At 39.7% G+C, this 22,582-nt stretch overlaps 1 protein-coding gene across 1 annotated transcript in view; it reads right to left on the bottom strand.

The window, feature by feature from the left end:
* si:dkey-88e18.2 (interleukin-12 subunit beta) overlaps nucleotides 1-22,582 on the bottom strand; it is a 145,182-nt gene that overhangs the window by 74,479 nt on the left and 48,121 nt on the right. The window contains exons 5-7 of the mRNA XM_028805946.2: nucleotides 21,924-22,102; nucleotides 16,048-16,196; nucleotides 15,827-15,937 (exon numbers count right to left, since the gene is read on the bottom strand). Coding sequence (XP_028661779.2) covers nucleotides 15,827-15,937; nucleotides 16,048-16,196; nucleotides 21,924-22,102 — 439 coding nt within the window. The remainder of the gene's footprint in view (nucleotides 1-15,826; nucleotides 15,938-16,047; nucleotides 16,197-21,923; nucleotides 22,103-22,582) is intronic.

Genomic DNA, 22,582 nt, shown 5'->3' on the forward strand with positions numbered 1-22,582 from the left:
ACAAAACAACAGGTTATGTCTGTTTTAGGTATTCTGGGCTACTGCAGACAGTGGGTTCTAAATTTTACTGAAAGAGCACAGCCGTTGCAACAATTGGCTGAGAAGGCTCTCTGTAACCTCAAAACTACTCTTTTATCTGCGCCCCGCGCTAGGTTTGCCTGATTATTCTCGTCCATTCACTTTGTTCGTGGACGAAAAGCAGGGATTTATGAATGCAGTACTGACGCAACAACATGGAAACAACATGGAGATAAACAAAGACCGGTGACTTATTTTTTCTAAAAAAAACTGGATCCAGTGGCCGCAGCACTTCCTCCGTGTATTCGTGCTGTGGCTGCAACAACAGAAGCTGTATTAGCAAGCACGGATGTAGTTCTTATGAGCCCCCTAACAGTTAAAGTGCCTCACGCTGTACATTCTATCCTAGTAAGATCGTAACAATTTATACAGATTCCAGGTATGCTTTTGGAGTCTGCCATGATCATGGAGCACTATGGAAACTAAGGGGATTTAAGACCAGTACTGGAGAGCTCTAACTAAAAACTGAAAAAGATAATTATCGATTTGTGTAATTGGTTTAACGCAAATGAATGTCTCCACTTTCGTTTAAGGCTTGTAAATATACAAAATATTTTTCATTTTAAACCCTGATCAAGTTTGAAGGAAAAATACTCTTTTAATAATTGTGATATGAATGGAAGTTGTGTATTTTAGGTACTATAAAGGAAGAGCATGGTGACGCAGTGGTCAGCACACTTGATACGAATAAAGGTTCAAGCACGTATGTTTTCCTTGTTAAGTCAGAATGTTCTTTGTGACCGCGTAATGGGAATGCTTTCTTGTTGTTGGGAATGCTTTGAAAGTGATACCAGCTTGCGGCCTGAGAAGTTGTAACAATACACATGAAGGAAAAGACGCGTTTAAGTATGTTGCATAGATAACCTTTAAGCACAACCTCGCGTGAGAGATTTCTGTGAATAAAGTACAATTGAAAGAAAACTTTATTCTATGAATGAAATGCAATTGTAAAAGAGATGTTGAAAAACATTGGGAAGCTGTAGGTTTCTCTACATATGCAGAGCAATTTTGCAGACGCTGTGCAATATGTCAAAAGTTTAATGTGGGAAAAGGTACCCAGGTAAGTCCCGCAGTTACCCCTAATCCAATGGGTCCGTTTGAACACCTCCAAATGGATTTCATTGAACTAACCCCGTCTAAAGGGTTCCGATATTGTCTTATGATTGTCGATGTGTTCTCCCGATGAATAGAGGTTTTCCCTTCAAAACACAGCGATGCCAAAACAGTAGCTAAAGCACTAATTAAAGAGATTATTCCAAGATGGGGTATCCCTCAAAAGTTACAAACAGATAATGGCACTCATTTTGTGAACTCCATTATAAATGAATTAACCACCTGGCTATTGTGAATACCATCCCCAAAGCGGAGGCATCGTAGAACGATGCAATGGCACTTTAAAAGCTAAACTCGCAAAAATTTTGTGAACAAACTAATTTATCATGGCCGGATGCACTACCCTTAGCTTTAATGGGACTAAGGGGACAGACACACCGACAACTGGGACTATCGCCGTTTGAGATTCTGACCGGACGTCCCATGCCCGTTGGCATGGTTGTAATGTGAATTTGCATACTGTGGACAATGATTTTCTCTCTAGTCTTGCAGGTTTACGAACCTCGTTGAAGGAAATCCACCAGCAGGTTAATCAAGCCTGGAGGACCAGCCCCCTTTCCAAGGATTTACCAATTCCTTTGGGCACCTGGATCCTGGTTCGAGATACTCGGAGGAAACACTGGCATCAGCCTAGGTGGAGAGGACCATTCCAAATTCTTCTATCCACACCACACGCCGTGAAAGTTGAAGGACTGCCTGCCTGGATTCACGCCTCACATTGCAAGAGATGGCACCCTTGATTGCTGTGCTACTATGTTTTTCCTTTCCCTTGTCTACTGCCCTGGTCACCTTGACTTTCCCGTTGGGAATTACCACATCAGTGCAGTTTGATTTCTGCTCTATTATCAACTGTGGGACTGGTCGACAAGCCCAGTGGACCGGATCTGACAAATACGTGTGTATGAGGGGAAGTGACTGCGACAACTGGCAATGGGTTTTTGCTAACACTGGAACTGAGGACTGGGGTTATCAACCTTTTGAGGCCCAAAAATACGGTTTGAAAAATCGGTTTTCTATCATAAAAGGACATGCCTCTCATGAATGTGCTGACAACCATTGTAACCCCTTGATCATTACTTTGAAGAACCCCTCTTTACATGACTCAGGTATTTATGTATTAGGGGCATATGTATCTGGAACAGACCCTTTAGGGAGATTTCTAATTAAGATTGACGATCCTGTTACTAACACCCCTCATTCTCTGGCACACACACCCATCTCCCCAACTTTTGGTTCAGATTTTTCTCCTGTTAAGATTATGAATATTTCCACCCTTTCATCCACTTTTTCAGTAGAAACTGGTTATGGAGATCAGAATAGATGGTTGCAGTGGGTTCTCTATTCAGCTAAGCAAGTTAATCGTTCTCATTGTTATGCGTGCGCTGCAGCCCGTCCCCATTTAGCTACAGTCCCTTTCCCATTATCTAACATTTCTGACCCCGTGGGGTTGCCCTGCCTTCTGTACTTATTCACTATTTCCAAGAAACCCCTCTCTGGTTCAAAGTGTTCTAATCTATCTATTCTTTTTCCCCCCACCCGTCACATGGATACCCCTATGTTTCAAACTCACGAAGGAAATTATACATGTTTCAAATCTTATGGAACGACATGGGTAGGAGAATTACCATTTTCTTTCTGTTCCCAAACTTTTCAGGTTAATTTTTCTCTGAACACCGTTCTGTCTTCCTTTCTTCTCTCCCAAACCACTCCTAGATCAGATATTTGGTGGATGTGCTGTGGATCCAAATTATTTGCCACCCTTCCCCCTAACTGGTCTGGTACCTGTGCTCCAATCCAATTAGTTATGCCTTTTAGACTTCTATCCTTACCTCCCTCTCACTCCCCATATTATTCCACACCTCCTTTTTATTTCCGACATACCCGCTCTCTTTTCCATATGCCTACTAATATCTCCTTACATGGCCCTGGAGTATACATAGATGCTATTGGAGTCCCTAGGGGTGTCCCAGACAGATTTAAAGCTAGGGATCAAGTTGCTGCCGGTTTTGAATCTATCATACCCCAAATTACTATTAATAAGAATGTAGACTGGATTAATTATCTTTATTATAACCAACAACGTTTCCTTAACTTCACCAAAGACGCTATTGAAGGCATACATGAACAGCTTGATCGTACTTCTCTGATGACTTGGCAAAATCGTCTAGCCCTGGACATGTTACTTGCGGAAAAGGGAGGTGTCTGTGCTATGTTTGGTGATGCTTGTTGTACATATATTCCAAATAATACCGCGCCAGATGGATCAATAACTCGTGCATTGGCAGGCCTCACTGCTCTCTCTAAAGAACTTTCCACTAATTCTGGCATTACAAATCCTTGGGATCAGTGGTTTGCATCCTCCTTTGGATCCTGGGGACAATGGATAAGATCTGTTTTCATTTCTTTGGTTGTGACATTTTGTCTCCTCCTCCTGGTTGGTTGTTGTATTATTCCTTTGGTTCGCTATATAATATCTAAGTTCTTTACCGCCTCTATGGAAAGGGCATATATGCTACATGAGGAGCGCATGTCTCGTATAGCTTCTTCCACTTCCTATCCCCCTTCCCCTTCATCAACCATTTCAAGATAGAATTATATAGGCCCACATCATTTTTGTTCAAAAAGGGAGGAGTGTAAAAACATAAAAAGATGTAATTGAACAAAATGTATGTGTGTATAGAAAATAGGACAGAGTGATGAAACTTGTTTGTGTTTTGCGTGCGTGACAAAAAGCATGTATACTTTCTAGAAGTTTCTTTTGATGATGTGTGTGACAAGAAAATATACCTTTAGGGTAATGACTTTACAAAAATTGGAAAAGTACAATGAGTCAGGATGCTATTTTTTGCTTACGTGGTCAACGATCAGGAGATTAGAAAGGTATAAAAGAACAAGGACATCTGCGCTCGAGGCAGATGAAGCGCGGTGTCCTAGGACTGTGTTTCTCTGTCATTTTACCCTTGCCTGGTATGTATTAATAAAAGGTTTTGACTAATTTTAATTTTCTTCTCTGTCTTCAGTCACAAAAAGTGTCCACACTTCTAACTAACAATGTACCCGAAAGTAAAAACTTTATGGACTGCATTAGATCCTACAATAGTTCATTTGCTTTTGCATCTACTGGGGTAAATATCAGGCCACCAGCTGGCAATGGCCCATACTGCTTTCGTGTATGTGGACAAATATTACATTGGATTGGAACAGTGCACCCTGAGCCAAATCACTAACGCAAATATGCACAGATCTACGTGTTAGATCCAGATGACGCAATCTATCAACGAATGAACCTTCCTGAAAACAAGCAATGCACAGAGCTGATAATGAGAAATGTCGCTGAAGTCATAAACAATCACCCATTAGCTAAGTCTATAAAAATGCTACATGAGGTTGAAAGAGAGGCCAATACAAAAGCAGAAGCAGAAGGTGTAGCACCAACTACAATTGCTTTAGTGTTAATAAAGGACAAAGAACAAGATCCAAGACGATACAATCATCCTATCGTTAATGAAGTTGCAATTGTCTTTCAAAGTAAAGATGGTGAGCCTCCATTTGACCGCGATATTGTCCTGCATTTACGTCCTGATGGAACCAACAAACCTATCTTCCAACGCATAGACATTTGTTTTCCAAAACTTGATACTTTGACATACCCCATTTTGTTTCCAACTGGCCAAGAAGGATGGAGTGCTCTCATTTCCAGATATAAAAAACGTCAAGCACAGAAATGATCACATGTATCCATGAAAGAATATTTCTCCTACAGACTGTCTGTAAGAGATGAGTTTAATCCATTACTCAATGCAGGAAAGCTAACTCAACAATACATAGTTGACGTTTATATTCGAGCAGAATCAAATGATCTCCAGTGTATTAGAAACAACCAACCTACACTGCGAGCCGATAACTACAAATCACTGATAGACTACATAAATCGTGATGCTGACGTGATGGATCACCCTGCTGGAAAACCAGTTATTCTACCATCTACCTTTCAAGGCAGCCCACGTAATATGCAACAGCATTACCAGGATGCAATGGCTATCGTAAGAAAGTTTGGCAAACCTGATCAACAAATCCCAAGGACAAACCATGGACAGAGTTGGCATATACCTCTCTGAGCCTGTATTTGGACATGGACAACTTTATGTAGCCTTCTCAAGAGTTCGGCGTTAATCTGACATTAAAGTTAAAGTTATAGATACTCCATACCAAGGAAAACTCATTCAAGGACAACACACCATCTTTACTACAAATGTTGTGTATAAAGAAATATTCCAATAAATCTTTCTAATGTGCCATTCTATGGGTTCTTTACTTCCTTTGTTCGTCATCTACCCCTTTACACTCCAATATATCTCATACATACATCAATGTATTTCAGGTTACCCAACACCAGGGGCTGGCGAGCGAAGCGAGCAGGGGGCGGAGCCCCCTAGCTTTATTAATAAAAAAGGAAAGCGGTTAAATGTATAACTTAATTTGCAATTCTTTTCTGCTATTAAAGAGATAGAATAGTTGCTTTTGCCATTCTGATAAGGTAAAACATTATTTTTATATTATATTATATATTTATTTATGATATTTTTGTGAAATGTCTCCCCCAATTTAAAAAAGAATGAAAATAAATAAATAAATAAGCAAAGCATAGTTTTAAGCAATACCTGGTAGATTATCATCCAAATAATCAGATAGAGATTCAGACCTATGAATGTAGTACACTTGATGAACCCCAATTATGGCGAAACATGTGTTGTGTACAATATATATATATATATATATATATATATATATATATATATATATATATATATATATATATATATATACACACTGGGGTATATAGTAGGTTTACAGTTGTGAGTACATGAAACACAGAGTTTATTCTTGTGTTATTATTTATTAATTATTGTATTATTTGTCCTCATCTTCTTCTTATTATTAAAGTGTCCTTGAGTGTAGCAATCAAAACCTGCATATAAACATACGTTTGCCCACCGGTGTATGTATATACAGTATATATATATATAAAAATATATATATATATATATATAGTGGCAGACGACTGGGGACTTTGCCCCACTGTGACGCCTGGAGAAGGGAAGGACTGGGAAAGGGGTAATATCTTTTCTGGGGTGCAAGAGGGCAGCCCCCCTGGATTGCATCAATCCTGTTGGGGCCCATAGCCACTGCCAGGGGGCACCTGAATGATCCTGGAGAACTGGATGGCAGCACTTCTGCCACACCAGGAAGTGCTGCCGGAAGAGTAACCAAATGCACCTGGAGTGCTTCCTGGTGCCCAGGCAGCACTTCTGCCACACCAGGAAGTACTACAGGAAGTTCATCAGGATGCACCTAAAGCACATCAGGGTGCAACATAAAAGGGGCTGCCTCACTCTATTCAAGGAGTCGGAGTCAGGTGGAAGAGGACAGAGCTTGTGAGAGAGGAGTGGAGGTGGCAGAAGAAAGGACAGGACTGTGAGCATTTTTGTGGTGCTTTGTGTATGGTATTGTGTGTGTAGCTGCAAAAGAAAATTAAACGTGTGTGTTTTGGACATCTGGCTGTCTCAGTGTCTGTCTGTGTCCAGGCTTATATATATATATATATATATATATTGTGTGAGGGTCCAACCAGTGTCCTTGCCAGGATGTATCCTACTCCTTTACCTGTCCTCTAGGCCATGAGAAGGGAAGGACAGTTAAGGAACAGTGATATCTCCCTGCCATGCTAGGGTATGGACATAGAAAGATGTTGCAGCAACCACCGGGGTAGGTGCCCCAGCAACTTCAGAAGGACAGCCAGATTGGGTTTGGGTGGCAGCGTCCCATCTGGTGAGCCTCAGTAAGGACGCTTCCAGGGCTGCAGTGGAATTGTGGTCTCAGGGGCATGACTTGCTGGGTTCTGTGGGGACCACCAGGGGGAGCTGTTGAGGTCCTGTAGTATTTGTCTTCTTCTTATTTTTGTTATTATTATGTTGTATCCTTACTTAGCAAGTAGACTACAATAATGTGTAAATAATGAAGGCCTGCACTTTGAGCACTTATGAGACTGTACCTTAATAAAGCTATTCAGTTAATAAAGCTATTATAATATATATATAATATTTATATATAATAATGCCATCCTTGACTCAGGCGCCGCCGCGAGTGGCAGCCTTTCCAGCAGCTCTGTGTATGACTTTATCTTTCTACCTTTTTCTCTATTTTATCTATTTCATTGATCACTCCTACCGCTTTCTTTTATGTGGACTGTTCCCTGGACACTTTTTCCTACTTTTAACTACTTGGACATGGATCTTTACATGCCGAGACTCGTCTATTCACATAGTCAACTTCAAGCGCTGAGAACAAATGCCCGCACCAGTGTGATTCCATATTTACCTGACGAGGTAAGAAGGCGGTATCGTGGCAGCAGAGCCGGAGCTAAGCTAAAGGCTAAGCATCTTTCGAGAAAGTGGCAATACAAGCCTTCGGTGCCTTCTGTGATCCTGGGAAATGTGAACTCACTACCAAATAAGATCGACAAACTAGGTGCGCTGGTGAAAAATGTCAGGACCTACAGAGAATGCAGTTTGTTGTGTTTTTGTGAAACGTGGCTAACAACTAGCATCCCAGATGCTAATGTGGAGCTACCCGGGTTTAGCACAGTTAGAGCGGACAGAGATGAAAACACCTGCGGGAAGCGTAAAGGAGGAGGACTCGCTCTCTATATAAATACAAGGTGGTGCAACTCTGGACATGTAAACGTCAAAATCTCCACTTGCTGCAGGGACACCGAACTGTTGGCCATAAGTCTGCGTCCCTATTACTTGCCCAGAGAGTTTGGACACGTCATTGTTGTTATTGTTTACATCCCTCCTCGGGCGGACGTGGAGATAGCGGGTGACATCATTCATTCCGCTGTTGCTAAATTACAAGCGCAGCACCCCGAGGCACTTGTGCTAATCTCTGGAGATTTTAACCATGTGACACTGGACAAAACATTACCTGCCTTCAACCAGTATGTGGATTGTAACACCCGGGGAAATAGGACTATTGACCTACTGTATGCAAACGTTAAAGATGCATACAGCGCCACCCCGCTACCTGCGCTTGGGAAAGCAGATCATAATCTGGTTCTGCTTCAGCCTCACTACAAACCAAGATTGAGGGAGCTACCTACAACTACACGCTCATTCAGGAAGTGGTCCCCTGAGGCAGAGCAGGCTCTGAGAGACTACTTTGGAACTACGGACTGGGATATCCTCCAGGGATCACATAGTGAGAACATTGAGGAGGTTGTTGACTGTACTACTGACTACATCAACTTCTGTATGGACATTGTAGTTCCAGTAAGAATAGTATGCTGCTATGCTAACAACAAGCCATGGATTACAAGTGACATCAAGGGGCCTTTTGAACCAGAAGAAAAGGGCGTTTAAAGGCGGTGATCAGCATGAGCTCAGGCGCATGCAGAAGGAACTCCGAGTCCAGCTCAGGGCGGTGAAAGAGCAGTACAGGAGAAAGCTGGAGCAGAAGTTGCAGAATAACAGCATGAAGGAAGTGTGGGACGGGATGAAGATCATCACTGACTGCAGCTCGAAGCGGGGTGCCACCATCGAGAGACGTGGAGAGAGCAAACCAGATGAACAACTTCTTTAACAGGTTAGACCACCCTAACCCACTCTCACCTCGGAGTACTGCACCCTCCACCCATCCTTCTGCTGATACCAGCATAGGAGAGTGGTTCCCCCCACCCACAATTACAGCAGCCCAGGTAAGCAGAGAGCTGAGGAGACTTTGTGCCAGCAAAGCAGCGGGTCCAGATGGAGTATAGCCCCGACTGCTGAAAGCCTGTGCACTGGAGCTGGGGAGTGCTCTACAGCGCATCTTCAACCTGAGCCTGGAACAGGGGAGAGTCCCCAGGCTTTGGAAAACATCTTGCATCACCCCAGTACCAAAGGTATCACAACCTAGTGAGCTGAATGACTTCAGGCCTGTCGCTCTGATGTCGCATGTGATAAAGACCATGGAGCGGCTGCTGCTTCACCACCTGAGGCCACAGGTCCGCCACGCCCTCGACCCTCTGCAGTTCGCATACCAGGAGAAGGTGGGAGCGGAAAATGCCATCATCTACATGCTACACCAATCCCTCTCCCACTTCGACAGAGGCAGTGGTGCTGTAAGAATTATGTTTCTGGACTTCTCTAGTGCCTTCAACACCATCCAACCTCTGCTCCTTAGGGACAAGCTGACAGAGATGGGAGTAGATTCATACCTGGTGGCATGGATTGTGAACTATCTTACAGACAGACCTCAGTATGTACGTCTCGGGAACTGCAGGTCCGACATTGTGGTCAGCAACACAGGAGCGCCGCAGGGGACTGTACTTTCTCTGATCCTGTTCAGCCTATATACATCGGACTTCCAATACAACTCGGAGTCCTGCCACGTGCAAAAGTTCGCTGACGACACTGCTATCGTGGGGCTGCATCAGGAGTGGGCAGGAGGAGGAGTATAGGAACCTAATCAAGGACTTTGTTAAATGGTGCGACTCAAACCACTAACACCTGAACACCAGCAAAACCAAGGAGCTGGTGGTGGATTTTAGGAGGCCCAGGCCCTTCCTGGACCCTGTGATTATCAGAGGTGACTGTGTGCAGAGGGTACAGACCTATAAATACCTGGGAGTGCAACTGGATGATAAATTGGACTGGACTGCCAATACTGATGCTCTGTGCAAGAGAGGACAGAGCTGACTATACTTCCTTAGAAGGCTGGCGTCCTTCAACATCTGCAATAAGATGCTGCAGATGTTCTATCAGACGGTTGTGGCGATTGCCCTCTTCTACGCAGTAGTGTGCTGGGGAGGCAGCATAAAGAAGAAGGACGCCTCACGCATGGACAAACTGGTGAGGAAGGCAGGCTCTGTTGTAGGCATAGAGCTGGACAGTTTGACATCCATGGCAGAGCGACGGGTGCTGAGCAGGCTCCTATCAGTTAAGGAAAATCAACTTCATCCACTAAACAGCATCATCTCCAGACAGAGGAGCAGCTTCAGCGACAGACTGCTGTCACTGTCCTGCTCCACTGACAGACTGAGGAGATCGTTCCTCCCCCACACTATGTGACTCTTCAATTCCACCCGGGGGGTGAATGTTAACATTATACAATATTATTGTCTGTTGTACCTGCATTTTTTGTCACTCTTTAATTTATTGTTGTTTTTCAGTATGCTGCTGCTGGAGTATGTGAATTTCCCCTTGGGATTAATAAAGTATCTATCTACCTACCTACCTACCTACCTACCTACCTACCTACCTACCTACCTACCTACCTACCATAACCTGTATATCTTTTTCCATACGAACAATTGTAATCCTGCGTTTGCCCACAATCAGTCTTTCCTGTATCGCATGAATCATGAGATGAGTCAATTTAAATATGAAGGCTTCAAGATCTCCATTTGCATGTCATCTATGTGATGAAAATTTGAAAATCAAAATGATTTACTTCCTTTTCCAATTGGATATCTAAATTCTCCAGGTTCTGCCCTTTCAAAGTACAGGCCTTCTTTCGCTCCCACCTCTTCCTGGTATGCGAACTGCAGAGGGTCGAGGGCGTGGCAGACCTGTGGCCTCAGGGGGTGAAGCAGCAGCCGCTCCATGGTCTTTATCACATGCGACATCAGAGCGACAGGCCTGAAGTCATTCAGCTCACTAGGTTGTGATACCTTTGGTACTGGGGTGATGCAAGATGTTTTCCAAAGCCGGGGGACTCTCCCCTGTTCCAGGCTCAGGTTGAAGATGCGCTGTAGAGGACTCCCCAGCTCCAGTGCACAGGCTTTCAGCAGTCGGGGCTATACTCCAACCTCTCTCCTATACTTTACATCACCTGATATTGAAAGAAAATTAGTTTGGAGAGCTTGGCAACATTTACAAAATTCCACTGATCATCTTCACACATTTGCAACAGCAGATATATACTGGATATATATATATATATATATATATATATATAATATATATATATAATACAGTAATCCCTCCTCCATCGCGGGGGTTGCGTTCCAGAGCCACCCGCGAAATAAGAAAATCTGCGAAGTAGAAACCATATGTTTATATGGTTATTTTTATATTGTCATGCTTGGGTCACAGATTTGCGCAGAAACACAGGAGGTTGTAGAGAGACAGGAACGTTATTCAAACACTGCAAACAAACATTTGTCTCTTTTTCAAAAGTTTAAACTGTGCTCCATGACAAGACAGAGATGACAGTTCTGTCTTACAATTAAAAGAATGCAAACATATCTTCCTCTTCAAAGGAAACAGAGAGGAAAGCAAACAAATCAATAGGGCTGTTTGGCTTAAGTATGCGAAGCACCACTGGTACAAAGCTGTTGAAGGCGGCAGCTCACACCCCCTCCGTCAGGAGCAGAGAGAGAGAGAGAGAAACAAAGTCAAAAATCAATACGTGCCCTTTGAGCTTTTAAGTATGCGAAGCACCGTGCAGCATACTTAAAAGCTGCACACAGAAGGTAGCAATGTGAAGATAATCTTTCAGCATTTTTAGACGAGCGTCCGTATCGTCTAGGTGTGCGAACAGCCCCCCTGTTCACACCCCCTATGTCAGGATCACAGATAGTCAGCGCAAGAGAGAGAGAAAGAAAAGTAAGTTGGGTAGCTTCTCAGCCATCTGCCAATAGCGTCCCTTGTATGAAATCAACTGGGCAAACTAACTGAGGAAGCATGTACCAGAAATTAAAAGACCCAATGTCCTCAGAAATCCGCGAACCAGCAAAAAATCCGTGATATATATTTAAATATGCTTACATATAAAATCCGCGATAGAGTGAAGCCGCGAAAGGCGAAGCGCGATATAGCGAGGGATCACTATATATATATATATACATATATATATATATATATATATATATATATATATATATATATATATATATATATATATATATAGTATATATATATACAGTATATATATATATATATATATATATATATATATATATATATATATATATATATATAAAACAGTTCCATGACTGACTGACAGACAACGCACAGACCAAACTGCTGGACCTAAAGGGCTGAAATTTTGACAGTGCATTCCTATAATGACATGGATAACCGCTAAGAAAGGATTTTTTGAAATTTCATCCCTAAGGGGGTGAATTGGGAGGCGTCAACTATATCCGTTCTCTTGCCACTGAGATGAGGGGAGAACAACACGGCGCGCATGCGTGGAATGAGGAAAGGGATGTTTCTGTTTCTTCCTGACGGTAAAGTGAGCGACAGCCGTGCGTCATTTGCGCGAGCAACCTGATGCTATGCACTTCGGTCTATAAATGATAACCCTGTAAAACGACTTAGGTTCACAGCAGATCTTTCGAGTGGTTATTTTCATGCTTATGTTTCACAAAAAAAGTATCCTCTTCTGAAAGTTTCGACTTCAAATATGCCAAAGGTTATTATTACCAGAAAAATAACAACACAAGGATTAAAAAGACCTGCATCTCCGCTGCGTTCATTAATGACATGTTGCTGAAGTCCTTTGACGGAAAAGAAATGGTCTACAGGTCGATAGACACTGTCTGTAATGCAGATGAAGCCATTAACTATCCGGTAGAGTTTTTTAAATTCCCTTAAACCACCGGGTCTTCCATACCATAGGCTTACTCTGCGGAAGAGCACACCCCTAATGCTCCTTCGGAATTTAAAACCACCGAAACTATGTAATAGCACTAGACTGCAAGTCAAAGCCCTGTATAAAAATGTAATCAAAGCCATTATTTTGACCGGGTGTGCTCAAGGAGAAAAAGTGTTCGTGCCACACATTCCTCTAATATCCAATGACTTCCCCTTTGACTTTAAGAGACTGCAATTTCCCCTCAAAGTATGCTTCGCCATGACGATAAATAAGTCTCAGGGCCAAACTTTGAAATACCTGGGCGTAGATTTAAGGGAAGATTGTTTCTCCCACGGTCAGTTTTACGTAGCTTGCTCACGCGTAAGTTCGCCCACGAGCCTGGTAATATTAGTGTCGCCCAATAAACAAACAAAAAATATTGTTTATAAAGAAATCCTCTAAAAACCAATTAAATATTTACACTCCCACGGAGTCAGAAGTTCCACGCGAACAAAGTCACGGGCAATAACTATAACTTCATATATATTTCCGAAAAAAAAGTATATTAAAACAGAGTCCCGCACGGACGAAGTCGCGGGTAAAAGCTAGTATACTGTATATATATATATATATATATATATATATATATATATATATATATAGTATGTTATTCCTAAACTTTGAACAGCTTACCAGATATCATCATCAGAGGAAATTGATTAGACACACAGGAATTAAAGGCAATATATAGCAAATGAGGGGCTGCGGGTACGGGGAAGGGGGCAATAAGGTGGTTTGGAGGGTATTAGTCAAAAACTTTTTCTATTATTTAGATGTCCTTCGTTTTAAGCCTACATATGCTGGGTTCATGTCCAACTGTCTGTTAATAGCATTTTCATTTGAAAGCCACAGTTCAGCCAGCTCTCTGACACTGCACCGTCTCCCAGTTAAGTGCGTGTCTGGTTGGATATATATACATAAAATGCTAATACTGTACATCTCTCTCTCTGTATGTATGTATATATATATATATATATATATATACATATATATTATTGTGGAGACTGGCTCGGACACAGACAGGCAGACACGCTCATGTCACCCAACACACGTTTATTATACATATTTACAAAGTCCTTAAGTGTACCACAAACCCCAAAGTCCTGGCCACACAACAATGCCTTTTCTTTCTTCAGGCCGCCTCCTTGCCTTCCTCCCGACATCATCCAACTTCCACCCGACTCTTGACTCCGTCTGAAGGGAGGCGGCCCCTTTTATATACACCCAGATGTGCTCCAGGTGCTCCCCGGCAATCTTCCACAGGCACTCCCCAGTGTGGCGGAAGTGTCGGCTGCGTACCCGGAAGCACTCCGGGTGTCCCCTCTTTTCTTCCCCCCAGCACTTCCGGGTATGGCAGGGTGGACGCCCCCTCGCGGTCTGGAAGAGGACTGAGCCCTCCTCCTGTCTTCCTGGGCGTCCTGGCCGGGTGTGAGCCCCGTCCGGGTGCCACAATTATATATATGCTATATATATATATATATATATATATATATATATATATCCAACACTGAAATGTTATAGAAGCATAAAACATTGTTATCTAGATTTTTGACTGAAAGAGTAATATGTGATAAATATCTGCTATTGAATTTACTCAAGGTTCCAGTAGCTGAAACTTAATGTGATATATTTCATTAGTGAAACTGATGAAAAGGTGGACAGGTTACATGGCTATGTTAACATAAGCAAATCTATATGCAAAGACAATTAAGTATAATGTGGTTTGCTGTTCTTAACTAATTAGTCAGATTCCAGCAATGGATAGGATCCAAACAATGTGTACATTGGGCTCTCAGATGTGTATCAAATTGAGAATAAGAACATGATTGTACAGAGAGGTAAATATTTAATCATTTAAAACAAAAAGTGATTTTGTAGCAAAGGCACACAGTACTTAGTACTGATGTGCAGGACATCAGAACCCAAATACTAAAGCCAAGCTGAGGTAAAATAATCATTGTCAATGGTAGTACAAAACAAAGAAATCAAATAGCATAACATTAACTGTGGTAATGAGTGTGTAAGTGTAAAAAAATCAAAGAACAGTTAACCATGCCCATTTTACTATTTGCTAGGAGAATTTTGAGAATGTGTTATGTTACAACAGTGAAACCTCTATAAAGAAAATTATTAAAACAAAACATGCTTTTTGATCAGCTACTAGCTTGGAAACCTTAAAGTAAGAAGAAATTTGCCCTGAGTTAAGCACTTAAAATTAAGTAATTGCCTTTAATTTAAATATACTTCCAAACAAATGAAGCAAGTACTGTTTCTTCCTGTGTTAGCACTTTAGTAATACAAAAATCAAATGGCCACCCTTGTAACATACCTAAGGAATAGGTCATGGATAGAAAGAATAAATCCTGGGGGTATTCTTTTAACTTTGGCCATTTGGCTTTCCATATTTCTTGAGAGGACAAAACTCTCAGGAGTTAACTTAGAAATGTGTCAGAAAGGCAGACCTTTCAGTGTATATACTTCTTGAGAAATGAAACTGGAGTGAAATATCTTCTACTCTTGTGAATAATGTTGTATGACTCTGGGTATGATTCAGGAGAACTGATTAAGTAGAGTGGCTGACTTAATAGATAAAGTTAAAAAAAAATAAAAGGGGCTGCAATAAGAACAAAAAAACCACCAAAAAGATTAAAAGATTTAAAAAGCTGTAAAATGGTGGTATAGTTTAACTGCCCTATACCTCATGTTTTGAATTTTTTCATAAGTGTTTTATTTTTTAATACTAGAAATGGAAACATAATTACAAGCAGCACATTATTAGCAAATTGGGATATGTATAAAATCTTCTCTGGCCATTAATATGAATCACTATAAAAATGAACTCTAATATTAAAAAGGGCAGTGGATGATTTATAAGTAAACTACAGTATTTGGCAACTTTTGAAAGAGCTTTGTTTTTATCACAGATTCAGCAAACTACAAGGTCTACATTAATAACATCTCTCCATGCAGTCCAGTGGCTCCACAATGAGTTTATGTAGGGATCTTGGGAACGTGCTCTCAGTCTGCTGATGCTTTTAGGAAGAAGCAATCTCTTAGAAATCTCTGTCTGTGAAGAGATATAAAAAGAAAGAGAACATTTCATCACAAAAAAATTCCTTTACTGCAGTAATAAAATTCCTCCTGTACATCGTATTACACCCAAGAAAACTGTCCTACCTTCCCATTGTGTTTAAGTTCATATTCAACCTCATAGGCTAGGGGGAAGTAGCTATGTGGTTTGGCCCATGAAGATGGGGGTTCAATATTCAGCCTAAGTCCATTGGGATCCTGAGTGCAATTCAAAATTTTTGGTGGGTCTGGGAGGACTTCAAAAACAGAACAAAGTAAAAAATATATATATATATTATTAACAAACAATTGTGTGCTCTTAATAGATTAAACAAGATCAGGCAACCTCTAAAAATCTCTATGGAACCCCAGTTTATTGCAGATTATCTTCATACATACACTCACTCAAACCAAAGCAATTTATATTTACAAATATAAGTATCCATGGAAGTATGAACACCAGTCACTACCTACAGTGGCTCCTTGTCACTTTGCATTGTTACTATCTATTCATCTTTTTCCAAATAACAAGATATGTATAACTGGCCAAACAGTATTTTCCATTGCCCGCAATTAATTCAAATTCTTCCTGAGGAATATCCAGACTTGATGTATAATTCCACCAGGGTATCCTAGGTATGTGTTAGGATAGTCTTGCAGAGCCAAATGTATTAATTAAACGTCTGGCAAGAACCATGAATGGATTTGGCTTTAAAAACGAAGTTTGATATTTTTCAGGTCAAAGTTATTTCTTCACAATCATTGTATATATTAATTTGCCACATAAAATAGTGTTCTATAATGAATCATTTTTTATAAATTTTAAAAATACTTGTCTGTTTTTGCAGCTTACAATGGGTCTGAAGGGTACACAAGTTCATGCATGATAGAAAAAGCCTTCAAACTTACCAAATACATCCAGTTTAAAGCAGTAAAGGTTTTGATTGAAGAAAACACACCTTCAGTATTTATGAGGCATTTTTGTGATAATGAAAGAAAGTTAGAAATAATTATTTTATCACAAATTCTTGGAACTATTTTTCATAAGGTAGGAATACATTTCCCATTTGCTTGTTTGCTAATAGCTGCCATTGTGAGAGGAGTTTAGATGTGACTACTGAAGGTCCATGTAAATAATAATAATAATCTCCATATTGTCACACAGATCTCTAATGCAATAAGAAGTGCATATTAAACACTGTAAAAAATAAGATCAATAAGCAAAGGAAGCTGCCTATTTGGTCCTTTAGAATTTGAATGTTTCTTCCAATTTAATTTTGGAAATTGCAAAAATACTGCCAGAACACCACAATAGATGAAAATCTGTCTTCATCAGTAACACATACTGCAGCCTCGTGTAACAAAGCGGCTTCATCCCCCGACACGTCTAAGCTTTTTCATGGTGGAAGCAGCATATTCCATTTCCTGCAACAAGGCACTTTCCCTTGGTGGTAATTACTTCACATTTTCCACATGTGCCCACCTATCACCACTTGTCTGTTGCTATAGCTGTAGCTTCCAGTTTAATATTTTGTTCTTTTTCTCTCTTGATTTTGCTTTCCACTCTTTGATCGGTTGGAGCTCCTTATTAGTATATTTTATTGTGCATAAGTATGGTTCAGCAATTATAATAAATGTATCATCCACTTCATAGTCGGACACTGTCCCACTGGGGCATATTGCTGATTTAAAATGGTATAATGTATTAACAAAATGAACTATAGAAAGTCATGCCCTTTGTGGGGTGAATGGTTGTGGAATGTAGAGACAATTGAGGAGATGAGGTGCAGAGACAGTTTTCTGTTAAAAATCACAGAATCTCGTAAATATTATTTTTATTATTTCTAAAGCAATGTGAATACACTGTTATACAATATTTGTGCAATCTCAAGACATGAATTAATATACAAAAACAAGTTTTTCTTAAAAAATGATAATGGTAACTTTTTTGGTAAGTTTAAGCCTTTCTTCATGTTTGGACCCATTTATCCTTGAGCCCTATTGTAAGCTGCAAGAACCAAAAATGACTTTTTAAAAATTATAAAACATAATTCACTTTGGAATACAATTTTATGTGGAAAATCTATTCCATATTTATAAAATCCTAAGCCTAAAAGTGCAACGATTTTGTGCAATGATTTTATGTGACTTTTTATGTCACGTTTTTTGTCACGCTTTAAATCGGGCTTATTTTAAAACCTACATAAATACATTATGTTTGGTATCATTCTTTTCAGAATTTATCGAACTTTAATGTGATGTTGTTAGATTTTCAGATTCTTATTCTATTTTTAAATTATAAACTAAAAAATATGAAGTACTCACATCCTGCGAGACGAGACTTTGTGCCAAAAGATTTAACCATGCCCGGGGCCAGAAATGAAAGACAAAGAGTAGGACAGCTGCTGTACAGGCATTGAAATGATGCAGATCACGCGGCACGGCAGCAGCAGCAAGCCCGCAGCTGATCAAGCAAAGAGGAGGTAAAAAAAACTGTATTTGTTTCCCATTGTATCACCGTTTAAGAGGGGGTTTCGGAGGAGTGACCTTCTTGGGGTACATTCAGCCACCATCTTCACAACGCGAGCGGCAGAGATGTGAAGTGGCTGGTGTGTAGTGCAGGGGGTTGGTGAGCGAAGCGAGTAGGAGGTGAACCCCCTAGTTAATATATATCATGATTATGATGAATAACTTAAATTTGAAAAATACCCACATTATCCTTTAAGTGTGGGCAGGAACACTTAGACAATTCAGTGAGCATAACATTTCTGAACCAATCCAACTGATCATGAAATCAGAGGTCAAAGCAGGGACAGTGATTTAAACAGCAAAAGAGCAATGATATAAAGAGTTTTGTTTGACCGATAGCAACCTTTTGCTCATGAAGGATAAATTGTTCATGGCTGAAATGTCATATATTAAAAATAAACATAACTTATTGCAAGGTAATAACATTTCTGTAAACCAAATTATACTTTGCCTTTCAATGACATTACTCATGTAAAAGAGAGCAATTTATTGCTGTCACCTGTGTGTTGTTTCTGTCATTCTCAGTTACTACAATACAGTTGGAGTACAAGTGAGGTTGAAGGACTTGGAAGCTATGTCTGTAAAAGGATGAACTCTAGAGTGTAAATGTAAACTAAATGGTGTGATGTAACATCAGGTAAAAAGGAGGTGAAACCTTTTTCTCTAGTCATTTCTAGGCTTGTGAATGGACTCTTGACATCTAGTCCTACCCAAATTAAAGAGCTCACAGACTTTTGCCCAGCCTGTCAAGTGCTGTCTGCCAGCTGCTAGCACACTTTCCCACAACCTTGTTAAAATTAACCCTAGCTGTTGACCACAGATAATGTAGATTGGTCAGTAATTCATCAATTTAGAAACATCTCCTTTTAACTATTGCAGAATATGTACAGTGAATAGAACAGCAGATAGCCATCTAGCACTGCCCTAATATAATGATCAGGTTCACAGTTCCCTCTGCCCTCAATTTTGGCCATGAACCTAAACTAGCAAACCATTCTTTCCTTGAAAGAAAACTGTGCGCTTAAACTGTACATGCTAATAACTGTTCTAAAGATCTTAAGAGATATTGTGTTACATGTTCCATTTAATTCTAAAATGTAACAATGTTGAAGGTATAAGAATCCCTGTGTAGGACAAAATTGGATATTGATCATTCTCTAGGCTTTAGTGGCATGCCTAAAGCAGATTTAACCTGGACGCAGGCATCCAACTGCACCTTCCTTCACTCCAGCTCCAGCTTATACTAGAATCTCCTTAGACTTCATTTGATAAAAAAAAGTTGTAAATCAGAGTTGCACTGATATCTGTCCAGAGACCATTCTGTAGATCTGTTGAGCCAGAAGGTTTTGAAATGGATTCAAGCAAGTTCAAATACATATTATTCAAGGGATGACAAGTAAATTGGACCAATTAAATTGCCTATGAGGACACACTGATTTTCTAATTGGAAATGACTTTAATCCAACCAGGAGAAAGTTCAACCTTCTTTTAAAACCACATTCACTCCATCTCTCAAAGGAAGAAGAAGGCAGAGACATATACTGTAATAGCTAATTGAGAGACATTTGGAGATTCTCTCAGGCAAGAGGAAACATGAAAAAAGACCTCCTGAAACATGGTCTTTGAACCCTAGGAATTTAAGAGCCATTCTTCCATGGAGAGTCAAATCCAACAAATTCTTTTCTCTTTGTGAACCTGAAGCTGAGGCCCAGTCTCTCAGGCCAAAGCTGTGTGTCAATAGTTTGATGAGTCTGAGAAGCTAAAACTTCAAGAAGGGACCTTCAGCATCTAAACTGTTGAGGCAGAGTGAGTAATGCCTTTTCCCTATAAAGTTACAAGGATCTGGCAGCAAAGAAAAAGAGTGCACTCCACCGCATGAAGAATCTTTCACTTGAATCAGACCAACAACAAAGTAATAACTCTGCACAACATCTGACATCATCAATAAAGACTTGGTGTCATAAAGCTATTTATCTGAGCAAAGATAAAGTAGAACTCTGAATAATCAGTAGACAGCCAGCCTATATGTTATATGTTTGTCAGACAGTCTGCCTGTGTCCAGTCTCATATGTCAATATTTACATCTGTATTTATCATACTTTTATAATCCTTGTGTTTATTAATAAATTGTATTATTCTTTTTCTTTAAATTAATGTGCTTCAGTTACCTTGATGTAAGTCTAAAGGCTGGAGACCCACCTCCTACAACAGAGAAAGGTAAGGTAAATAAAGTAGGAGCCTTGCTGAATTACAGCATTTGATTAATTACTGGTATTTCTGAAGTCAAAACTGATAATTAATTAAGATCTGAAGATCTAAACTGTCCATTCAGTGAGGTAGCTAATCCAAATATCAATGCAACGAATGATACAGAGCACTCCTTTTAACCTAGTTTCCCAAGCTCACACTGTAAGAACCATAGGAAGTAAAGCATTATATACAATTGTAGGGGATATTTCTAGAGTGAAATCCCAGGAACTGCTTCTGAGGTCTCCTTTGACATTCCTCTAGTGGAAACTTGTATGACTGCATCCATTAGAGGAAAGGTCTCATATGTTCCCTTCTGGGACTGCATGCTTTCAGTTGGCAAAGATGTATTTTTACCTTTTCTGCTTTTCCCTCTTTCTGGCTTCTCTCTCTGGTTCTCTCTCTCTCTTTCAGGTTTTCACTCTTCATTTAATTGTGAGAAATTATTTAATTTTAAATAAGTGCTGGAAGATTCATACACAAGGTGTGTAGAAATCCCATTTTGTAAATTTTATGGATGCTCTGTCACACTGACCCATAAGTTGTCCTGCATATACAGTACAGTACACTGCTCAGACAAAACAGCAGTATTACACATTGATGTCTTTCATTCCAAAACATGTTCTGCATCTGTAAATGGTGAGTTTCTGATTTCTTCCTCTTACACTCCTCCATTTACATGCCCTTGTCTTTTTAAGTTTATTTCCTATATAAAGAGTGGTTCAGTGTGAGCAGCAATAATATTTTATATAGAAGACAGCAAATACCATCTAAAGGCATTTGGAACAACTTTGCAGATTTCAACAGATTTTAACAAATCTATGTATAAGCTCATTCATATATTGAGGCCTCTCTGGTTATAACCCACTTTATGGAGTAGGTCTCATAAAAATGCCCAGTAACCCATAAACCCAAGAGTGATGTCACTATATTACATGCAGTACTTATTCAGTTCGGTTCAAATGGAGAATCTAATTCTATTGAAAATAATGAATCAACTGACATTGAATGATGTCTATATTAAGCATAATTTGACATTTGTCTTGTTCTAAATACATTTTAACTAACTGGACTGTCAGCAATTTTTATTGTAAAATTAAAATTATGCACTTCTAATGTAGAATAGATTTTGAAATGTTTTTAAAAAAATGTATTAGTGTAACTAACTGTGGCACATTTAAAATTCATGTACATTAGAAATTTCATACCTATATCACGAATGAAGAAACTCCAAGTCCGCTTCCTATAATACTTGGCATTTATCTCCTCCACACTTAGAATGATAGGATTTTGCTCCTCAGAGAAAGGAGAACTATTACTGGACAAATTAAGCTGAAAGGGTGAATCATTGTCTCGTAAGGCCCAGGAAATATGTTTACTCTTCTCACTAAAAGACAAATTGGTTATATTAGCATGTTTTTAAGCAGAAGCAGAAAAGATCATGAAACTCACAAAATATAGATTAACAAAATATTACATCCAATGATTTTTTAAAAATTAAATGTCAAAAATGAATACTTTCTATAGATGTGGAAAAGGAAACGCACCAGAATTAAAACCCAGATGCTGGCCCAATTGAAGAACAATGATTTAGATTTCAAAGAATAACTGAAAAATGCAGAATGATTTTTGCCAACAATTTGACTCAATTGGACAATCAGATCATTGGATGATTGAGAAAGTAACAAACCTTTTACAAAATATAGCTTTATAATGAATATGAATGTGAAATGAAGCATGTCAAAATGTAGCTAGAAAAGAATATTGGTAATAATACATAAGCAATAGTATTCTTTCATTTTGTTAATACTGACAAAACAGCAAGAAAGTGTTCTGTATTAAGAGTAGCATTGGAGAAATAAAAATA

This window comes from Erpetoichthys calabaricus, chromosome 7, assembly GCF_900747795.2.
Source record: "Erpetoichthys calabaricus chromosome 7, fErpCal1.3, whole genome shotgun sequence".
Lineage (NCBI taxonomy): Eukaryota > Metazoa > Chordata > Cladistia > Polypteriformes > Polypteridae > Erpetoichthys > Erpetoichthys calabaricus.